Here is a 21,522-nt window from a genome sequence, read left to right on the forward strand (position 1 = left end):
CCACATTTTAATTCTGTTTACATTAGCATGCTTTCCTTATTCCTCGGCTGAACTGAAGACTGATGGAGGTTGCTTCAATATTTATGAAGCACATCTCCCAGTGTATTCGCTTGCTGTCCTTATTCTTATATAGAAACCATTGCTATAGCACTGCACCATGTGGGAAAATCATGTCCTAATATATTCTGTCTCTCTCTCTCTGTCCTCTCTCACCCTTGTAATCACCATCTGTTTGTCCATATTGTGTGATCCTCTGTTTCTGGTCCCTGCGGTTCACCACCAGACGCTACTTTTGGCCTCCTGCTCGGTGTGTTTGTGGTCTGTGGCCTGGCTCTGCTGGGCCTTCTTTCATTTGTCTCCTGGAAGCTGTGCTGGGTTCCTTGGCGGACTAAGGCCCATTTCCGCAGTCCCTCCCTCAGCCCGGCCCGTGGCCCTCAGGACTGCCCTCTCCAGCCGCCTCTCCCGCTGCCTAGTCCCCAGCAGTCGCCGGTCACCATGGCTACAGAGAAGGTGAAGGACCCCCTGGGTTCGATGGGTTTCCTGGAGGCGGCGGTGAAGATAAGCCATACTTCTCCAGACATCCCCACTGATGTGCAGCTCTCCATGAGGGAGCACTTCCTACGTCGCACACAGCGCATGCAGAGACAAACCACTGAGCCGGCTTCCTCCACTCGGTTAGTCACATACATGAGTGCATGTGTTTACAAAACTGATAAGACTGTGTGATGTGGTTACCCATGTATAAGAACGCTTAGGGCTACATGCAATGATGAATGCAGAACTTGAGCCATGTGGTGTACACTTCAAAAGATAGTGTTTGAACTCAACAACAACAACAAAGAATTTGTTTGAATCAATCTTTTCCAGTTTAGGCAACTTCTTATGGAATAATGTTCAACCAACAAACTACACTGTTTTCCAATCAGTCGAAATTGTTTTAAAGTACCACTTACTTAATGAGGGCTGCACAGTGGTGTAGTGGTTAGCACTTTCGCCTTGCAGCGAGAAGATCCCTGGTTCGCGTCCCGGCTTTCCCGGGATCTTTCTGCATGGAGTTTGCATGTTCTCCCTGTGCATGCGTGGGTTTTCTCCAGGTACTCCGGCTTCCTCCCACAGTCCAAAAACATGCTGAGGTTAATTGATTATTCTAAATTGCCCGTAGGTGTGAATGTGAGAGTGCTTGTTTGTCTTTGTATGTAGCCCTGCGACAGACTGGCGACCTGTCTAGGGCGTCCCCTGCCTTCACCTGAGTCAGCTGGGATAGGCTCCAGCACCCCCACGACCCTAATGAGGATTAAGCGGTGTATAGATAATGGATGGATGGATGGACTTACTTAATGAATAGTAGCACAAATACAAGTTTTAAAGTTTATTGTCCATAAAATGCAAGTTGTTCCAACAATCATTTCCATGGTCTTTAAAAGGATTTTTAAAGTGTTAAGCACTTAATCATCTTAATTATCATAAGTGTCAACATAAATTCATGAATTGGCAAATTAAAAAAAAAAAATTAGTCATATCAATGTTGCATAGGTAGGAGATTTGAAATGCTAACCTGAAGGTAAAAAATGTTTAAAAAAATTTTAAAAATTAAAAGAAAGTTTTAGTTTTTAGTTTTAAATCAACTATTGCTGAATTTTTTTGTTTAATTTACACAAAATATTAAGTTGACGCAATTACTAACATTATTATGACAAGTCAAGCCGTTGAAATAATGTTTAAAACTTAAAACTATACCACTAAACTTGATTTTTAAAAACCATGCATTCATTAAGTGATGGGAAAAGGTTCCTTGAATCACTTTTTTTGATAAATCCAACATGAAACAAAATGTGTAAATTAGGAAGATGGTTGCTGCTCGACGGCACCAAATAATCTTTGATGGGAGTAGATATTTTCAATCTAAACAATTTCGTATCTACAGAGTTAATCCTTATAGTGTGGCTGCTGAACTCTGCCTCAGAGGCGTCTCACTGCAGATTATTCTGCTAAAACTAATTATATGTGTAGCCTTCTTAAGAATTAATGGAATAGAGCAGAAAAAACATTTAATGTAGCTTCATCAGCAGAACCATGGTTTTCCTTCAGTTTAAAGAGAGCTTATTTGCTGTCTGGATTCTGGTAATTTCTGTGTTGTTTTTGAGTATTATCCTTACCATACTGTCCTATTGTTTTATTTCTAACTGTGATTAGAAGTTAAAATTGTAATCATAGTCCAGTCATTTCACCTGATAACATGGTTTAGATTTTACAAAACATGGATTACCTGAACTTAACACAAAGAAAAAAATGTACATTTTGTGATACCACAAATCATCTGGGAAGTAAAACTGGACCGATTCTAAGACTTTCTTGACTTTCTATTTTAATCGCTAGCAAAACTAGCCTGTTACCTTCTGTTTAGGTCTGATGCTAAACGATGCTTTCAACTTGATTGTAAAGCAGCACTTTCTGTTAAAAAATGTACTATATGGACTGTAAATACCATCCAGAGGTGATAACACAGAAATATACAATCACTTGTTTCATTAACTTAGTGATTAGTATCTGTCAGGTACCTAAACATTCACCCAAACACTGATCAACTTGACTGGCAGATCATTCCTACTGCCAGTTTGAATTTCCATTTGAAATCAAGCCACCTCTCCATTTTTTTGTTAATGCATACAAGTCTTACCATTGTTTATACATTCATTCTGATGTGGTTGAATGACCAAAGGTGCCCTGCATTTCAATGCAGTGCTTCACATAGCTGTCATTGTTTTGTTCTTGTTATTTCATAAGTTAATTGTATTTCATTTACCTTGACTGTTATCCTTATACAGTATTTCACGTATACCTTTACTGTGTTTCCCATCCCTCATGCAAAAGTGAGGAATTCAACAGTGTCAGGTACAAATCAGACCTGTTCTTAATCAGTATTCAGTAGAAGTATATTTTATGATTGATAGTGGCATGAGAATAGTCGGCTAGCTTCCTAACATAATTGTTTTCACGTATTTTTAACAACAATATAAATACATGCTGTAGGCCAGTAATTATTTACTCCCACATGGGACATAATTCAGCTGGCTGCTGGTTGTTGTCTTTGATCAACTGGAATTTTAACAGAAGACATGAGGTGCTATGGGTTAACATATTCAATCACTCTTTGTTAGTACTAGCTCTTTGCGGTCAGTTTGGTGCATCAGAGCTCTTAAATTCAAAAAATCTGCATTCCTCTTCCCTATAGTTCTTCTACACTAAGCAGTTACCTGTCAGTCTTTCTTTATTCCTGTCTTTTCTGTCCCTGCAGGCACAATTCATTCAAAAGACACCTGCCCCGGCAAATGCAGGTGGGCAGTCTGGACCTGGGAAACGACTATGTGGACAAGGATGAAAAGCCCACCAGCATCGGCCGCATCCAACCAGAGCTCTACCAACAGAAGACCTTAGATTCAGAGGATTCATCCAAGAACGGCAGCAGTAAAAACTGTGGCAGGATTAACTTCTCTCTCAAGTACGACTACGAAAACGAGGCCCTCCTCGTCAACATCCTCAAGGCAGTAGACCTTCCTGCCAAGGACTTATGTGGCACATCTGACCCTTACGTGAAGATCTACCTGCTGCCTGACCGGAAGAAGTTCCAGACTCGCGTCCACCGGAAGACACTCAACCCCACATTCAACGAGAGCTTCCAGTTTCCAGTGCCTTACGATGAGCTGGCCGCCAGGAAGCTCCACATGAGCGTCTTCGACTTTGACCGATTTTCACGGCATGATATGATTGGGGAGGTGGTGCTGGAGAACTTGTTTGAGACGTCAGACCTGTCCAGGGAAACAAACATATGGAGGGACATCGACTATGCCACCAGTGTAAGAAGCTTTTTGTTTTTTTTCTGTTTCTTCTGCTAGATCCAGTGTCAGATGACACTGCTGACATGCTCTCTGTAGTACTTCTGGAAATTTGGGGGGAAAGGTTAAAAAAGGAAGACAAACTAGATACCACTGCTGATTTAAATCGCCTAATTGGTTTTTCCAATTTTAGAATATTTTTCAGATCTGTTGATATTTGACCCGTCTGACAGACGATTGATTATATTTCTGGCATGACAGTAATTGTGGTCGACATCTGCAGTTTGAGCACTTCCACTTTCTAATTTCCCTCATGGCTTGTGTGAAAGGATCTGTTCAAAACTAGTGAGCTTCTTTAGATATTACTGGAGCCGTATTTTACATCTTGTGGCTAAAACTCCCGTCAGCTCTGATATTAAACAGAATGTTGCTGCAGATTTGACAAAACAATGTGTGACTCTTCCAGCCATCTGCAGGGCCAGATTTGTAGATTTACTCAAAGTAAAGCTGCCTTTCTCTCTTTTTATTTGACACCGTGAAGGACACAGTTGAATAAACTTTACTTTAAATTTAAGTGGACAAAACTGACCAGTGATGCAATGTGAACTCAACATCATAGCTGTGAAGGGAAGCCTTCATTCTACAATGGAAATATTTACACATACTGCAAGGGCAACGCAAACTAGTGCAGGCAGCACTTTTTAAAATGTTCAGATCTTGAAATGTACTTCACTGATCGGTGTAGTATTTTGTTGCTCAGCATGTACATACACTGATGGCAGGTTTATTTAAATGAGGTACCACAGAGTGAGTTATGTGTATTTGATACTGAAAATATTCAGTCCAAGGAATCATTTGAAAGAAGTGGCCTTACCATACGTTTTTACTTTTGAGGCGAGCAGCTTGAGACTACCTTAGCTAGGGTTTGACAGGTTTTCAGGGAAATACATTGCAAGCCTGACTAACAATGGGTCATTTGGTACTTAACTTATGGCAGCTTTAGCAGCTATGGTACTTTAAGCACAGCAGCTGACATGGTTCGTTGAATATGTTTTGCTCTCGAAGGAAACAAATCTGGTGGTAGATGGCTTGACAGTTCTCAACAAGACCAGTAGGCAAACAGGTGTAGGTTGTCTCTCACTCCATCAGACTGCACAGAAGACATTTTAATTTGTTGTCTAGGAAAAGCACAGGTGAGGCAAAACGACGGGTCCCAGTGAGCCTCAACTGTGCATCAGGTAACATTCACACCTGCTTTTTCTCCTATGACACGACAGAATATCTGCTGTGAGAAACAGCTGTGCTTCTCTGAGGTAACTAGTGTGCCCTGTCGACTGGTATACACCTTTTTTATTCAGTCTGTAAAAGCATACACTGGGGAAAAAAATGCCTCTCAAAATCTGCCAATAGAACAAGTGAAAAATGGCTTGGTCAGATTTCTTGAAATAAGATATGATATTTAGAATATTGAGATCTTAAAATTTGCGAGTAAAACTATTTTAAGCTCTATTTGACCAAGATTGTCAAGCTTAGGTGTCTTAAAATAAGCCAAACATGCTAAAAAATTGTAGTTTTTTGCTCAAAAATAGATTTTTGCGTTCATGTACCCTCCTAATTTCAGATGTATTAAACTTATTTTGAGTTGTATTATAGTGGCACTTCTCTAGATTTAAGACCATGTTGTACTTGAAATAAGATTACAAAGATTAATTTAAGTATTTTGAGATATGTCTTCTCACAGTTAGCTAGAAATCCTAATATTTACTCATGTTTTGACAGCATTTGGAGGTGTTGTGTTTTAGGGTAAGCCAGCTATGCCCAAAAGCAGCTGTTTTTAACTCAAAAGTAGAAATTTGCTTTTTAAACTTCCATGCTGAGTACAAAATTTAAGATGTATTTTTACTTATTTTAGGTTGTATAACAGTGACATGACTCTAGATTTAAGACCACCTTGTCCTTGAAACAAGATTAAAAAGTGTGATTTAAGCATTTTAAGATATCCATCTGCATACAGTTGGTTGAAAATACATTTGTTGCAAATATGAACATGGTTCTTTCTCCCTCACTTATAAATAACTGTACACCGTGTAAACAAGTCTAGTATAGAAATCAACAATTTATTTTCGAATAATGCAACACATTAGAAAACTTGACAATATGAAGTAATTGGTGATTTTCCAATAAAACACATTTACTTGAATCAAGTGAAGTTTATTTCTTAAATCAAGATTGTGTAGCTTCTACAAATAACACCTCAGCTTGAAAAATGTATGAAAAGTAAATTGAACCTTGTTTCTTGTAAATTACAACTCAAAACAAGATAATTTCAAGATTGTTTGACTTAAGATATTTAAGATGCATTGTCTTAAAGCAAGTCCCTCTATCTTGCTGAAAAGTCACTTGTTAAGTGAATTTGTCTTAAATCAAGTGGGATGAGACATTTTGACTAAAAACAAGACAAATAGACTCGATAAGATTTTGAGTTTTTGCAGTGTAGTGTTTTTGCTGTTTTTACAGTATAACACAAGTGAAATGAGTGCCAAAGTGTGCTTTTACACTATTTTAAAGGCTATTTTTTTTAAAAAAAAACTGTGTTTCATGCATGTACAGCTTGATTGATTGTGTTTGGTTCCGTTCCAGAGCACTGAAACTGGTGCTCATGCTACACCTTAGGTCTTGAAATGGTACAGTGCACAACCCAACTGTTACCAATTTATTCATTTTATTAAGACCATACTAAATATTTGCATGGATTAATGCTTAAAATGTGAATTAAATTACTTTAATAAAGCACAGTATTTCCATTTAAATCAACTTCAAATAACATTTAATGTGATTAAAGTAGAATTATTGTTGCTGAAGTCTACATTTATCTTCAATTTAAGACTTATTCTTAACATATCTGTTGTTTTAAATATGTATGAACCCTTTACTTTCAATTCAAAATACAGCAAAGCACCAGTAATAACGTAACATACAACACAATTCTGACTGAACTAAATCATTTTTTATTTGTTTCAATCATAGTTCTGTTAGGATGCAAATAAGACGTCATGAATTGATTAGGTTTTTAAAGCACCACTTCAGCTACCTGTGGATGCTAATTTTGTGGCACATGTGTGTTCACATGTCATCAGCATGATTTCCAAGAGAAGCTCTCTTCATTTGTTGTCATGCTCCACCATGACCTGCCACAGAGAGCGATAGTGTGATTAAAATAGGACCTATATCATTAAAATTTCACTACTTTTTATGATAAATCAGTATTCCACAGCCAAGTCATCAATCTTCAAACTGGCAATCAAATTTTATTCAGAAGCTAATACCTCCAACATAAAAGGATATTTTCTGACTCTAAACTCACTCATTCGGCTGCCTTTATTTTTCTGTTGTTACTTGTTGATGATGTCCATGGGCTGTTTTCAGGAACAAAGTGTTTCTTGTCTCTGGCACCTTGTGAGGCGCCCTGGAGCCTTCGTCACTTCATTGCGTCCTCTGAGCCCTTCTGTCTGACAGCCCCTCCTCACCCTTAAGTTGCTGAACTTCTTTAGGGGTCGTTCAATAACCTCAACATTATTGCTTAGTGGCCAGAAAAGCGGGCAGCTTTCTCCTTGGCACACAGACTTTATTGAACCACCGAATGATTTTATGACAAAATCCCTTGCTCACATTAAATTCAAGATTGGCAACATAAAGAATGCACAGATGGTGGGTGTTGAGCAGAAATAAAAAACAAATATGAAGTGGTGTTCGATTAAGACTATGTAAGACACTGCAGAGCTTAATGAGCAGACGGAGCAGGCTGAAGAAGAATGGGCAGCAACTCTCATCAGTTTACAGATCAATGAGTGATATTTATCAATAATATCAACCTACAAGCACTACTATTAAATAGAGTCCAGAGGAGACCAGATGCTGACTGACCTTCAGACTATTTCTGATGTATTTGATCAAACAAACTATCCTGGGAAGTTTTTTACAGGCTCATGAGTGGCATGAATGGAGATGATTTTTTTTCAGCTGTGGTGGTGACTAACAGCCAAATCAGTTGCACTAAGGCACCCATAGTGCCCCAAGCATGTAAAGCAATGTATATGGAAATACAGTAAATGACTCACACTTAATCAGCAAAACCAGACTCTGCTCTGACTTTGATACTGAAGTGCTTTGAGGTAAATGCTAATTTGCTAAATGCTAAAAACAGAGCTGATAATATTTTTAATATGCTACAATAGCTAATAGAGGACAGAAATGTGAACATAGTAATAATAATGAAACTTAATATTTAACTAAAACAAAAATGTGTTCTTTTAATAACTAAAATCAGAGAAAAGCACATCAATGAATCACTTGTGCACATGTTCAGAACTGCAGGAAGGAAAATATGTGTTTTGTTTTTTTCTAATCAAAGGATACTTCAATGCTTCTTGAATTCTAAATCCTAATTTAGAGTGTTCTCCATTTTATTCTGGTGCCAGCAGTTCACCTGAAATTGCACAATAATTTACGGAGATCAGGGTTTTCCCTACTATTTTTACAAGATTGTGTGCAGTACTGAATGGTTAATTGCAGCATCTCAGTAGAAAGAACAATTTTTCAAATTTTTTTCCCCAAACCGATCCACGTCATTTAATATTTAGTATCTGCCGATATCCAATTCAATTTTCCAGATAATATACACTTCAAGTATTGTGGCATTGTTATGTAGCTGTAGTACCTGGTTGACCCACCAGGTGGAGCCTCACACTGTATAATTCTGTAGTGACCAGAGGAGGGCAGGCAGTTCTGTGTTGACAAACAGAGAGAACTGATGTGATTTGGCTGGTAAAGGGGCACCATGACAATGTATTCTGTAATGTTTAATGGCCTCCGACCAGCACACATTGGTCTAATCAAGCTGAGATTAACCTGTATAAAATTCACATAAAGCAATGGTATAGGGAACAGCTGCCATATCATGAATCCACAGCTCGAAGCAATAATGTTAGCAGGAAACAAATATCCAATGAGCTGACCTTGTCTTTTATATTGACCAGTTACTGTTTGATAATGTTGCACTTACAAAGTAAATTATTCACATTTATGACACCTGTGTGACAATGGTCATAAACAAAAGGTCGGGCTAAGGGATCAGTTAAAAATGGCCTTTATCCAGACATCCCTATTTAGAATTCTCCACTACTCTGCAGAGAAAGGATCCCAACCATTGGCCTGAACAAACGTGGGGGTCATCATGTATCAGTGGACATGACAGTTGTTATTTTTGAATGGAGATGTTTGGAAGTCTGGGTTGCTGTCGCAATGTTGCTAGTCTAGAGAGATGGTGAGTCTTCAGAGTTAATCAGCACTGCAAGTGTTTGCTTAGCTCAGTTAAACCTGCAGAAGATTGTGAAGGCTCCTGTAATGTATTTTGCCGCCTTGGAAGAAATAAATTCATGATGAGCAGGGAGAAAATCAGCTGTCACAGATGAGACATCACAGACAAAAAGACAGTATGAAAATGCTTATGCAATCCCGTCTACTTGCAGCACCAAAGCCCTTCAAAAACCTTGTGGACACCCTGGAGATGTGGCACGGGTCCTAGTGTTGTGGTTAATTATTATCAACAAGTGTTTGACAAAGCTCAAAAAATCCCATTATGTAGAGCATTTATCAATATTTATGGGCTGTCAGGTTGAATTCTGAATCTCACTGTCGTGTCCAACTTGAGTCAAATGGCTGAGGTTATCCTAAGGTCAGAAGCCAAACTATGACCTGATAGCATTAAACATTATTGGAGGTATTCAAAAGATGAAACCTACAAATGGATAAATTGATCCCCTGACTTATTGCATATCTAAACAGATATCAGATGGATTGCATTTACAAAGCTTTATTATTATTATTATTATTATTATTATTATTATTATCCCTTATTTATCCCACGAGGGGAAATTCTGATTTTCGCATATCTCCCCAACTGGGGGAGTCAGAGCAACGGGTCAGCCGCAGTGCAGCGCCCCTGGAGCAGGAAGGGTTAAGGGCCTTGTTCAAGGGCCCAACAGTGGCCACATCTGACCTTCTGATCAGTAGTCCAGAGACTTAACCGTTGCGCCACCACTGCCCCAAATTACGAGACCACCGTTTTACTCATTGTGCTACTGATCAGCTTTACTTCCTAGTAGTTGTTAAGGTGTTTTACTCTGCACCAAAACAACAGACTGACCGAGCCTCTGACTTACATATTGCCACACTGCAGCTGAGAAGTGATTAATGTAGTACAGATGATACTGACTGGCACCAAAACAGCTTATGCTTCTCCAAGAACAATCAAAGTGTCTCTTCATGCTTTTACAACACTTGACATTTCTGCTGTGCTCTCACATTATGGCTGAACCTTCACACCCTTCTAACAAAATCCCTCACTTCCACAGCGGAAAAAAGCCAAATGGCAGCTGTGTGAGAGAGGAGACGTTAAGACTGCAGCGCTCAGACAGACGTGCTGGGATTTGTCAATCAGGGAGTTTCTCACCAAGCTTATTCAGGGTGATGAGGGGCCTGTGTAACCTTAATGCTGTTTATAGGACGGGGCTGAGAACTCACATGATAGCAGGACACTCATGTCACTCGAGACTATTTGCTCAGTAGAGACTCACAGGACTGTGTGTACATTAGTGAAAGTTCATGTTTCAACCGGTAGACATGCTGTGCTTTGAAAAGTTCATTTAAAAATCTTGCAAGCCTTATTTGATGGTACAAAGCTTTAACCTTTGGGTTTCATTGCTCTAAGTTGTAAATGATATATACTCTCAGTTATGTTTTAATTTACTGTAATGTAATGAAAATGAGAATCATCAAATTCAGCATTTGGCAAATTCATCGTAGAGCCGATCAGAAGGTCGGCCATAATTTTGGTAATCAAACCAAACTGTTCCAGCTGGAAAACCTCAAGGATTTAAAATCATACTGTTGATGGGGAGAACTTCCCTGTTCACAGATGCAAGAGATTTGGTAGAAAGGAAAATCTCACAACACATTCTCTGTCTCAATTAAGATTTTTTTAATTGATGGGGGTGACAGTGTCAGTCAGTCAGTTCACCACTTTAGTCCAAACCATAGACCTTCAAAATGTGGGAAAAATGGATGTTACCATCTGGTCCTGATGACGTCATTTGAAACCACAGTTGAGAAAAAGAAAACAGTTGGCACAGTGGTCTAATAACTGTTTCCAAAACTGTAGGGGGTGTGGTTAATAAATTATACTGCAGTCAGCCACCAGGGGGAGGTCAATCCACTATTTTAACATTCAAAATAGAAAAAAATCAAACACAATCTTATTTGCAGTTGCCCTCATCTATTAAAGTGTTTGATGAAAAAATTGCTTTTGGCTGCAGGGGACTCTTTATTTGCAAAACCACAAGTGACCACTAGGAAAAATTAGACAGTAAATGTGATTTGTGGATCCATATCCCGGTCTCTTAACATATCCACAGAGCTTTCAGTGGTCGATCTTCAGATATCGTCTTAAAGTTTAGACTGGAAAATATCTACAGCTATCAGATGGATTATGCCAAATTTCATTCGTGGTCCACAGAGGATAAATCCTATAGACTTCTTTAGTCCTCTGACTTCTCCTCTAGAGTCATCGTGACATTTAATATTTGAAAACTACTGGATGGCTTGCCATTATAAATCTGACACAAACATTACTGGTCCCTTTAGTGGGAATTGTAATAATGTACATGCATATTATATCCTGCATGCAAAACTAATGACATTTCCATGCTTTCCGTACTTTGTGTTCATTGGTAATTAGCAAATGTTAGCGTGCCAAGAGATTCAACTAAGATGTCGTCAGTGGTTAAAGTCACACCTCAAGGTTACCATCATGTAGATTCTTAGTCCCTTTTTTCTATGACTTCACAGCGTCATCACCAATAGATGATATTGTCTATGAATGTATCTGGAAATTAGTATTTTCCTCCTGTTTTGGAGAAAATGAGCAAACTTTAAAGTTTAGAGTTCCCTTCAAAAGTGCCCTCTTGGCTGAGGGGTGAGGATGTCAACCATGAACATCTCCGGCTCAAATCCGGCTGCACTCTAATTCCCTGTGATCTCTCCTCTGGCTCCGTTTAATAAAGGAATAAAATGTCCTCTCCCTTAAAAGAAAGGGGGGGATTTTTATTGTTCTGTCTGGAACAAAATGCAGACAACACAACTCATTCTCTAACTCGCAGTGTGCTTTATAATAAAAATACAATAACAGCTAACAATATACCTCAATGCAATCTATGATTGATGGTGCAAATAACAGGTTCATAATATGGATGATTTTTAAGCCAAAAGCGTTAAGAAGAAATTGCTCTACTTTGCATCACGTCACGTCTTTAGTGCACCTTTATGTGCAGTCTTTGCACTGATTTTGCTGACTTGCTGTTGTGTCAGCTGTGAGAATTGTGACGACATCACGAATTTGCAATTTCACGACGAGGGATAACAGATAACTCAATCATCCATTAGATAGTCATTGCTTCACTGAGTGCTGTAGCGGTTACAAAGAGCAGACTATAAACAAAATGTAGGCATTGATCTCAGTAGCAGACCTTGAGGAAGCAACCCTGCACTCATTGTACATCACTTCACTCAGGATGGAAGCATCAGCGCTGAATATAAATGTACAACTGAAAGAGATTTTTGTGCCTGTGTGTGTGTTCCCACAGGAAAGTGTCGACCTTGGGGAGATCATGTTCTCACTATGCTACCTGCCCACCGCAGGCAGACTCACACTTACTGTCATCAAGTGTAGGAACCTCAAGGCCATGGACATCACTGGATACTCAGGTGTGTTGTGCTGTGCTAGTGTGTTTCCTTTACAGCTGCAGTGACTCCTAACTGAAGGACCCTCCTTTGAATATTCAATTGTAGGCATGTCAGAAAAAGCGAGCAGCGGAGCCACCTCTCCACTGCTGAGTTCTTTTTATTTCAGCAGTTATTAATATTCAGCACTTGCAATATTAAGACATTGTCAGCAACTAGTTGCAGGCAGTCTGTTTATTTTAATAGATTGCTGATCCACTTTTCTATTTCCCTACAATAGTGATATCACTTGTACAATGTGACATTTATTGTGTATTAAATGCCAGGGCTGAGGAGTAATTCCAATTGAATGTGGTATTTTTTCCTCCCATGTTTAATGACATTTCACAATTTTAATGTGACTCACAATTTTAATCCCCTGAGTTTGTAGGGCTTTAGCTGTGTGCCATTATTTCAATCTGTGCGTTGTAAACCTGTGTCTGTTGAATTGTGCCTTCGAGCACTGTTTGTTGTTTATGGATTTAGGGCAGCTCACATCTAACTGAAATGTGGTATAATGGATCATAGGAGCCGATTTATCGCTGACAGACGAAGACTGAAATCGGTATTCAGGAAGCTTTCTCACTCATGCTATTTAACAGCTATCTGTGGCCTCCCATCTGCTTTATTTACACAAGGCATTGACTCATCTACTTTTATGCACATTACTGATGCCAGGTCCTCCAGGGGTTCTTCCATGCTTAAGAAAGAAACCACAAAAAAAAGAGAAAGCACTCACACACAACCACCGTGAGTGATGAAATGGAAAACTGATAAATCTATCTTCGCGGACATCTTTGAAGATGTTTTGGCAGTCGAGGCAAACACTGATGCTTTGTTTGTTTAATAAGAACAGAAGCGTGATCTTTCTATAATAATTACTGTTTTGGCAGTTTTTAAATGAGCCGGATAGCATGGAAAGTGTCCAAACAAGCTGATATGTAATTATAAAATTGTGTTTTCTGTCCTTGTTCTCTCTCTTTTCCTCTCACCGATTAGATCCCTACGTCAAAGTGTCACTCATCTGTGACGGCAGACGTTTGAAAAAGAAGAAGACAAGCATTAAAAAGAACACACTGAATCCCACCTACAATGAGGCCATCATCTTTGACATCCCACCAGACAGCATGGACCATGTCAGCCTGCACATCTCTGTCATGGACTACGATCTGTACGTACATGCTGGAGCTTAAACGATGAGTAGGTCAGACTGAAATCAGTGACAGAAAATGTCAAACATTATCTGGTTCCAGCCTCCTGAGTAAGAAACTACTGATGTTCTTTGTTAGAAGTCATTGTAAGATAAATATCTTTTAGTTTTGGGCTTTTGAATGACCAAAACAACATGCTGAGGGAAAAGGTGACGGTTAAATCTTATTGAGTGAAATAACTGTTAACTGCATCCCCTTTATACCCAGTAGAAGTGTAGTAATAGGGTAGTAATGTTAAATATTAGAAATCCATTTCAGTTATTGTTTTTTTATTGACATTAGAAGGCTACTTTAACATTTATCTGCTGAAGATGGAAAGATTTGCTCAGTTTTCACCTGAGTAGAAGATGTATAAACAGCATCATTTTGGTACATTTGGTATATTTTGAAACTAGTTAAAAGCTAATCATGGTCCTAGGCACTTAGAAATTAGAGATGTCTTGTGAGAAGAAAAATATTCATGGATTCTGGATCAATTCTGGGATAAATAGATGCAATTTTCAGGTTGAAGGCAGCATATCCAAACTGTAATTCTTCAGAAAATGAGCAGTACAATACAGTGCCATCATGTTTACAGTATGTGGATCTATATAAGGAAAGGGAAACGAGGGATACGGTGCGGACAGCTGACAGAATGGGAGCATATGTGTTAAAGGTCAGACTGTGTGCCTTTTTATCACTGCGTAGTATAAAAGGAGTGGATGCTTCCAGGATTAGAAGTCGAGCCCCGTGTGTTTTCTTTATGGTCAGCTATTATGAGAGGATTAAAATGAAGTTGTGCTCATAATCTGGGGATTAAGTGAAGTAAAGAAAGTCTCCTTTCATTTGCACTTCACACAGTGTGAACAGGTCAGCTTTGGATGCCTTCGTGAAGCGAGTCAGTTCTACTGTCACAGAGACAATCAGCTGCAGATTCACTGTATCAGTCGACAGGACATCCACACTCAGATTGGTGCCTCCTTCTATTAGAAAATGATCTTCTTGTAATTAGAAACAATGCGATGTATGAGCTATCTTGTCAGGTCAGATCAGACGTTTTCATACCAGTACGTGTGTGTCCCCACAGGGTAGGTCATAATGAGATCATTGGCGTGATGAGGGTTGGATGCAACGCCGAAGGGCTTGGCAGGGACCACTGGAACGAGATGCTGGCTTATCCACGGAAGCCCATTGCACACTGGCACCCCCTGCTGGAGTCCAAGAAATCTGAGAAGGAGGTAAGTTTGGGGCTAGAGTCATTTTTAAAGAACTAGTCTGTACATGCTCAAAATGAATGGAGGAATCAGGAGGTTTCACAACCTTGTTGTTAGAGAAGTTTTAAACTGTGAGGGGAGCTGTGGGGGGTACAGACAGCGAAACGTGGGGCAACTAAGTTGAAGTTAATGTGACGTGAACGCTGGTGTCCTAAAAACATGTGAAAGGTGGTTGATTGTCAGATTTGGCCCATTTATCTTCACAATCTGCAGCAGCAGCAGTGCCAGCAAAAAAGCTACTTGCAGCAACAATTCAGTTCAATCTGAACACACTTATAAGATTACATGTTTTTGAAGCTAATGATGTTTTCTAAGGATAAGAATGACCTATGAAGACCATCATTAAAGACGTTCGTGAATCAGACAAGAAATTTTAAAAATGCTACTTTTTAATGCTGTGTTTTTAACTTTTCTTCACTAATAAAGTAATGCTGTGATAGTTGTCTGGACATGTGTGAGAGCACTGCAATTAACAGCAGTTAATAGCAAATTCAGTACACTTTTATTGGTGCTTCTTTACCAAAAATGCAAGGAAACAAAAGCTTAAAAATAGAAACAGAACAGCTCACTGAATCCATTGGAACAAACTTATGGTTTTCATCCAGCAAAGCCTTTTGGGAAGTGTAGATCTAAAACTTTGATTTAAAAATATGATGGATAATTAAGACAGTTCTCACAAGCGAAGCTAATAATTGTCTCCTCCATTTCCATTATGATTAAAGTCAAATTAAAAAGGCATGTTCTTGTAATTTACAGGTAAGGACCTGTTCATTTTTAATTGATTATGAGGGTTTATGCGAAAATTACCATTAGTTAAAAATAAACCTTTATTGTATTATTTAATGTCAAGAAACTGCACCCAAGGACTGCACACAATAAAAAATAATGTTTATACTCAACCAACCAAAAAAAAAAACATCCCAAATTCCAGTTGGCATCCATCTTTTTGAATTGTGAAAACTTCTAATGAAATTTCTGTTTAACCAACCTGCAATGGTGAATTTGGGGGAATCAGCTTTTTAATGACTCCTTACTTAGTTAGATTTTTACGTTTTTAGGTTTTTTATATACTTGATTACCCTAATTATGAACACAAGTTTTTAAGTTAGCAAATTTTAAAAAAAGTTTCTGCTGTTAAAGATGTTAAGGGGGGGGGGGCATCAAAAATGGGTTGCAAACCCATCAAAATAATGTTTACAACTTAAAAGCTTTCTCTAATTCACTAAATTAGAAATTTTATCTTGAAACCATGCATTTAATTAATTGATGGAAATGGGTCCCTTCAGTCACTTTTTAGTGTGTATGGCATGATGGGCAAGTAAGCACAGGCTTTGTTTTGTTTTAAATTCAATATTAATCTATGTTGTGGAGGTATATCGCATGTTTCAGATGAGATTTAATGCAAGTATTTTGTCAGGTTTATTAAATGTCCCTTGTATGAATGCCCTCATTCTCTTCCTGGAACACTCTCCTTTAAACTGATATTTGCCCTGTATTGAAAGCGAGCAAAGCAGCATGTGCCCTATGAATCACAGCCTTGTGTTTGTGTGTCCTGCAGTGGAAGGCGAGGACAGCCAGCTTTGACAGCCAGGGCTCCTGCCCCTCACCCCGGCCCCCCGCCAGCCCCTGAGCACAGCCACCTGTGACCCAGCAGCCCAGAAGGGGGTTTCCTCCCTCCTGCTGATCCACATCCCGTCTGTCTGATTGAGGAGAAACACAACCCCACTCCCTCTCTGTCCCTCTCTCTGTCTGTCCCTCTCTTCCTCGAGTCCAGTCCCAGAGCACTCCCAAGAACTGATCTAGGACTACCGCCAGTCAGTTAGTTGTGTGAAGCGCAGTCTTTTTGGGTTCAAATTTAGGGTCCTCGGTTTGAAATGTGGATGTTGTGACGGCCCAGAGTCGGTTTTGTTGTTCTCAAGAGAAGATTGGCTGGACATCCAGTCTGCAGACATTCATTACTGAGCTGTCCGAGCTGAGGTGAACTGATCTCGGTGTCCTCACAGGAGACTTTCCGAACACTGAAGATTCAGAGACGCTTTGATAGAAAAACTCTGTCGGATATCGCTCTCTGAAGGCAGCGGAAGTTTCACAGATGGAAGCTGAAGGCGCCGCCGGGGTCGAAAAAGAGACGATCTTAAAACGGATCTGAAGCTATTCTGAAACTATACAGCTCTCTCCCATTGAATTTTACAGTGCTGTATTAGCATAAAACGATACCGAACTGTAGCATTGAGGAACAATTAGGTACAAAACCGCTCCATCATTTGTTATTGTTTGTGATGCTCCAGCTGAGTTGACTCCTACTTCCAGTTTCATCACTTATATAAGAAATTATCAGATCTCCAGCTCATTGAGGAGACGCTAAATCAGGCTGAAACTAATAAATTCTCATTTTGACAATTTGCAGCTTTAGTGTGTCTTCAAAAGCAGCCATTTTACATAACAAAGAAGAACAAAAACAACAGGATTATTGTGCTTTACAATCAGAGCAGGATGGCTGCAGTTTTTTGTCAATCTTTGTCAATTTTTTTGGTTAAATCACCTGATAAAGGCACAATTAACTGATACAACTATGTAAAAGTCATCAGAAAAGAAAAGAGTTTTAAAAAGAAAACGATAATAGTCATGTTTTGTCAATAGCCTGCAAGGGTTTCTGTACACAGAGAAAATGCGAGGACACTTTACACACCTTTACCTCTTTCTGTTCGATGTTTGCTTCTGAGCAATCTCACCCTTTCTTCCAAGCGAAAACTCAAACAAACACAATGTTTTCCTCACAAGAAACACTTTTCAAAAGCACTTCTTTGTCTCCTATTGTGCTGTTTTTTTTTCTTTTTTTTTTTTAAATCTGATTTTGGTGGATGTGTATAGCTTTATGTATAGGCGTCCTCTGGTTACTGTGTGTGTGTTTTGTTTTTCTAAACTAAAAACCAGAAAAGATGTAAAGATAGGAATATATTTAAAAAATTTGGATTTATGTAGCTTTGTTGGTGGTGATGACTGAGAAAAACCTAAATGAAAAAGAACATATTCTTCTTTTTAGAAACATGCAACTTTCTTGATGTTTATTCTGTCACTAATTATACTGTTTACTTTGTGTATAGAGATAATGTGTTTATATTCACATTGTTTTAATTTAAACCTCTCACCCCCATTCTTCGGCCGCAGTTTTTGAGGATATTAGATGTGACAAGAAAAGTTTTCTTTGTGTCTGAATGATTAATTTAACAGGTCCCTGCTTAGTCAGATAAAAGCTTAAGTCAGACAAAAGATGCACAAGATCACAATTAAGGCCTTGATTACTGTTCTATAAACAATTTGCCACTTGTTCAGGTGTAAAGCAGTGATGCAGTCATTTTTATTCAAGAATATTACATAATGCGGTTCCATATTTGCTTTATTTTCCTTGAGTTTCCCCTCCAATGGTGGTTTTATTTGCAGTAAAATACAGGAGAATTGAGATGCAAGCGCACAAGGAGTAGAAAACAACTAATTCAAATTCAGACAACTTTATTTGTCCCCAGGGGGCAATTAAAAAGACATTGTTTTTGTGCCACAAAACACATGAATCACAAATGCAATGCATGAAAATCTTCATAATCCAATGAGAAAGCTTTATTTCACCTCTAAGAGCAGCTAAACTTTCCAACAACCACCAGGCTAGTTTTAGCCACATGCTAACAAAGCACATTTTCAGAAACATTGCATTGCAGTTCTTCTAGCTGGTGAAGAACAAACAGCTCATGCTATTAAACTGTGCATATTTGTTGCCATGTTTATATGATACACAAAACTGTGTTGGTTCTGTGTTCCGCTTGTGTAATGGGCAAACAGCAGGAATTGCTCACGATATTTGCCTGTGCTATATTAGCATATTAATGCTAATGTAGCTTGTGTGACAGGAGCGCCTGCATATTTCTGCATATTCTGCATATTTGCTTTCAGCCTCTGAAAATTGTCATCTCTCAGCTAGCTTGAGCTAAAGTTGTGTCATCCAAGGTAGTGTTATCATTGCTATTAGCTCTAATTTTCCCATTGGAATACAATATTTTAAGCTAACATCAAAGTGCAGCACATGAAAAGGCTTTGGGAGTGTGGAATTAAATCACTTTTACACTATAGGTTTACTTGTTTTGCTCAGCAGGCAACCAGCAGAAATTAAATGTATGCTAATGTAACTTGCCCAAGTTATATTAGCATATTTATGCCAATAGCTATAGCTTGTGTGACGGGTTTGTTCAGTTTTACTTTCAACCTCTGCAATTTCTTATGTTTCATAGCTAACTCAAGCCAACTTTCTGTCATCTGGCTTATCTTTGCGATTGGTTTCTCACAGAACGTTGGTATATTAGCAGTGCAGCATGTGGAAAAACTTCAGTAATGTGGGATTAAATCACCTCTGCACTGTAGTTTTATTGATTTCGACGAAGTAGTCAAAGGTTGCTGATAAGTTTGGACATTTTGTGGTTTTCTAGCTTCTCGTTGCAGGCTCATCCTCAATTATTTGTCTACGAGAAAGCCATGAATGGAAATTAAAGGTAATGGTGGTTCCATTTAGCTTCGCAACCAGAAAAAAAAAGACAATTCATCATTTTCTTTCACGGTCCAGGTTTTTACCCCCCTGTAGCAGTAGTTTTGTTGCTGTAATTGGAAAGCACAGATACAATCAGTACATTCAGGCCAAGAAATGTTAAGTCATAGAGTAAAGTCTCAAGCAAGCGTAAGTTATGGCAACTGGACTAACCTCGTGTGAGTCGAAAACGTTTCACCTCACCTGACTGCAGTCAGGTGACCCCCAACCACCCTCCTAGAAGGCTGGGAGGGGTAACGACCGCCCATCAAAGGCTAACGACTCACATTAACACATTAACACCTAACGAGTCTATTGGTTTCGGGTCTTTGTCCACTTGTTTTTGCCACCACCCTCCTGGTGGATAAATATCTGGTACTCCCCACCAGGCTTTCAGAACTGAAGAAGCCTCTTGGATGAGAGGTGAAACGTTTTCGACTCACACGAGGTTAGTCCAGTTGCCATAACTTACGCTTGCTTGAGACTTATCATGACCTGGATGACTGAGAACATCCACAGATTTATTCATAGAGTAAATATCAGGCAGAAAAGCTGCCAGGAAAGATTTACAGGTTTTATTTGGTGGTGCTTAAACAGATAATTTCTGTTCAATATGAGAACTATTTGTTTAATAATAGTTTTGTATAATCTCAACAGTAACTTTAACCTGATATGTAACAATGGTCTTGGCATGGTGCGGACGAGTCTAGACATCTGGGCAAGTAGAAGCACAGCTCAGCAGCGGACTGTTGCACAATGAGAAGGCTATATATCACAGAGTTTGTGAAAATGTCATAGAAAAACTGGGGCCAGACATCAAGACATGAGCAGATGCATTCAACAGACACAGCAAGGTCTGTTTCAGTCATTTCCTTCCTGGGTAAGTTTACCTCATGTGAGTGGTGTAGTACGTCGGTGTTCGTGCTGGATGCTGAGATAACACAGCGAGGGCAGCTGAAGGGCGGACAGGTCGGCATCTACAGAGCAGCGGCATTTCTCTAATTGGCACTTGTTATAGCGAGAATGAGTCAGTGCGTTATTGTTCGCGCTTGACGTAATCTTTGACGGCATCAACACCCCCCTCCACTAACATGACAATATAAAATTTGCTGTTATTCACACAGTCGTTTAAATGGTGAAATTCCTCTCTAGACTAATAACATTATTCATAGCTTTGATTTAAGTGTACAATTTGAAACAAGTGTTTGGACAATGATGTAGTTTCTGTTGTGTTACAAAACGTGCTTTATGATGGTCATATATTTCTCTGACAATGTGCTGTGTTTTCATAGTAGAAACCTGTTAAATCAATTGCCTCAGTTCATGGACTGTTTCAAGACCTTCTGACTTTGCCTAATATTGTAATGTTTCTTGATATGATCTCGTATCCCTTCCAACTGTTATAATAGCACTGAATTTACAATTTTTTATTGAACATTTTTGTATTTGTAATAATAGAAATGTTTGAGAAAATGTTAGTTCAAACATCTATTATGATCTCCTTTTAGATTCTAGATCATTATCAAGATTCAAAGTCTGAGTGACCCAGTGTGTAATAAAGTAAACTGAACAACATTCTTTTGTTTCAACAAGTCTGAAAATCAACATCGGAAAATAACTTGGTTTTTCTCCCATGGGACGTGATGTGTTATCAGTTCTGTGACATGATTTTCTTTCTTTGATTAAAAGACTCATGCAAAATGCTCACCGGCCTGCTGGTTTTGTGCCATAACACACCATTTAATAGCATCCACTGGCTTCACAAGCAGGAACAACTACAAAGAAAATGAGATTTCGTCTGAATCCAATGGTCAGATTAA

General features: G+C 38.9%; 1 protein-coding gene across 2 annotated transcripts in view; it reads left to right on the plus strand.

The window, feature by feature from the left end:
- syt6a (synaptotagmin VIa) overlaps positions 1-21,409 on the plus strand; it is a 79,702-nt gene extending 58,293 nt beyond the window's left edge. The window contains exons 2-8 of one of the 2 annotated variants that reach the window (XM_055013047.1): positions 284-674; positions 2,872-2,892; positions 3,296-3,854; positions 12,533-12,653; positions 13,668-13,839; positions 14,946-15,096; positions 16,691-21,409. In XM_055013047.1, the coding sequence (XP_054869022.1) occupies positions 284-674; positions 2,872-2,892; positions 3,296-3,854; positions 12,533-12,653; positions 13,668-13,839; positions 14,946-15,096; positions 16,691-16,762 (1,487 nt within the window). In that variant the 3' untranslated portion in view covers positions 16,763-21,409. The remainder of the gene's footprint in view (positions 1-283; positions 675-2,871; positions 2,893-3,295; positions 3,855-12,532; positions 12,654-13,667; positions 13,840-14,945; positions 15,097-16,690) is intronic. The other variant, XM_055013048.1, reaches the window with a different exon arrangement.
- Positions 21,410-21,522: the final 113 nt, after the last annotated feature.

Source organism: Amphiprion ocellaris, chromosome 8 (assembly GCF_022539595.1).
Source record: "Amphiprion ocellaris isolate individual 3 ecotype Okinawa chromosome 8, ASM2253959v1, whole genome shotgun sequence".
NCBI classification, from domain to species: domain Eukaryota; kingdom Metazoa; phylum Chordata; class Actinopteri; family Pomacentridae; genus Amphiprion; species Amphiprion ocellaris.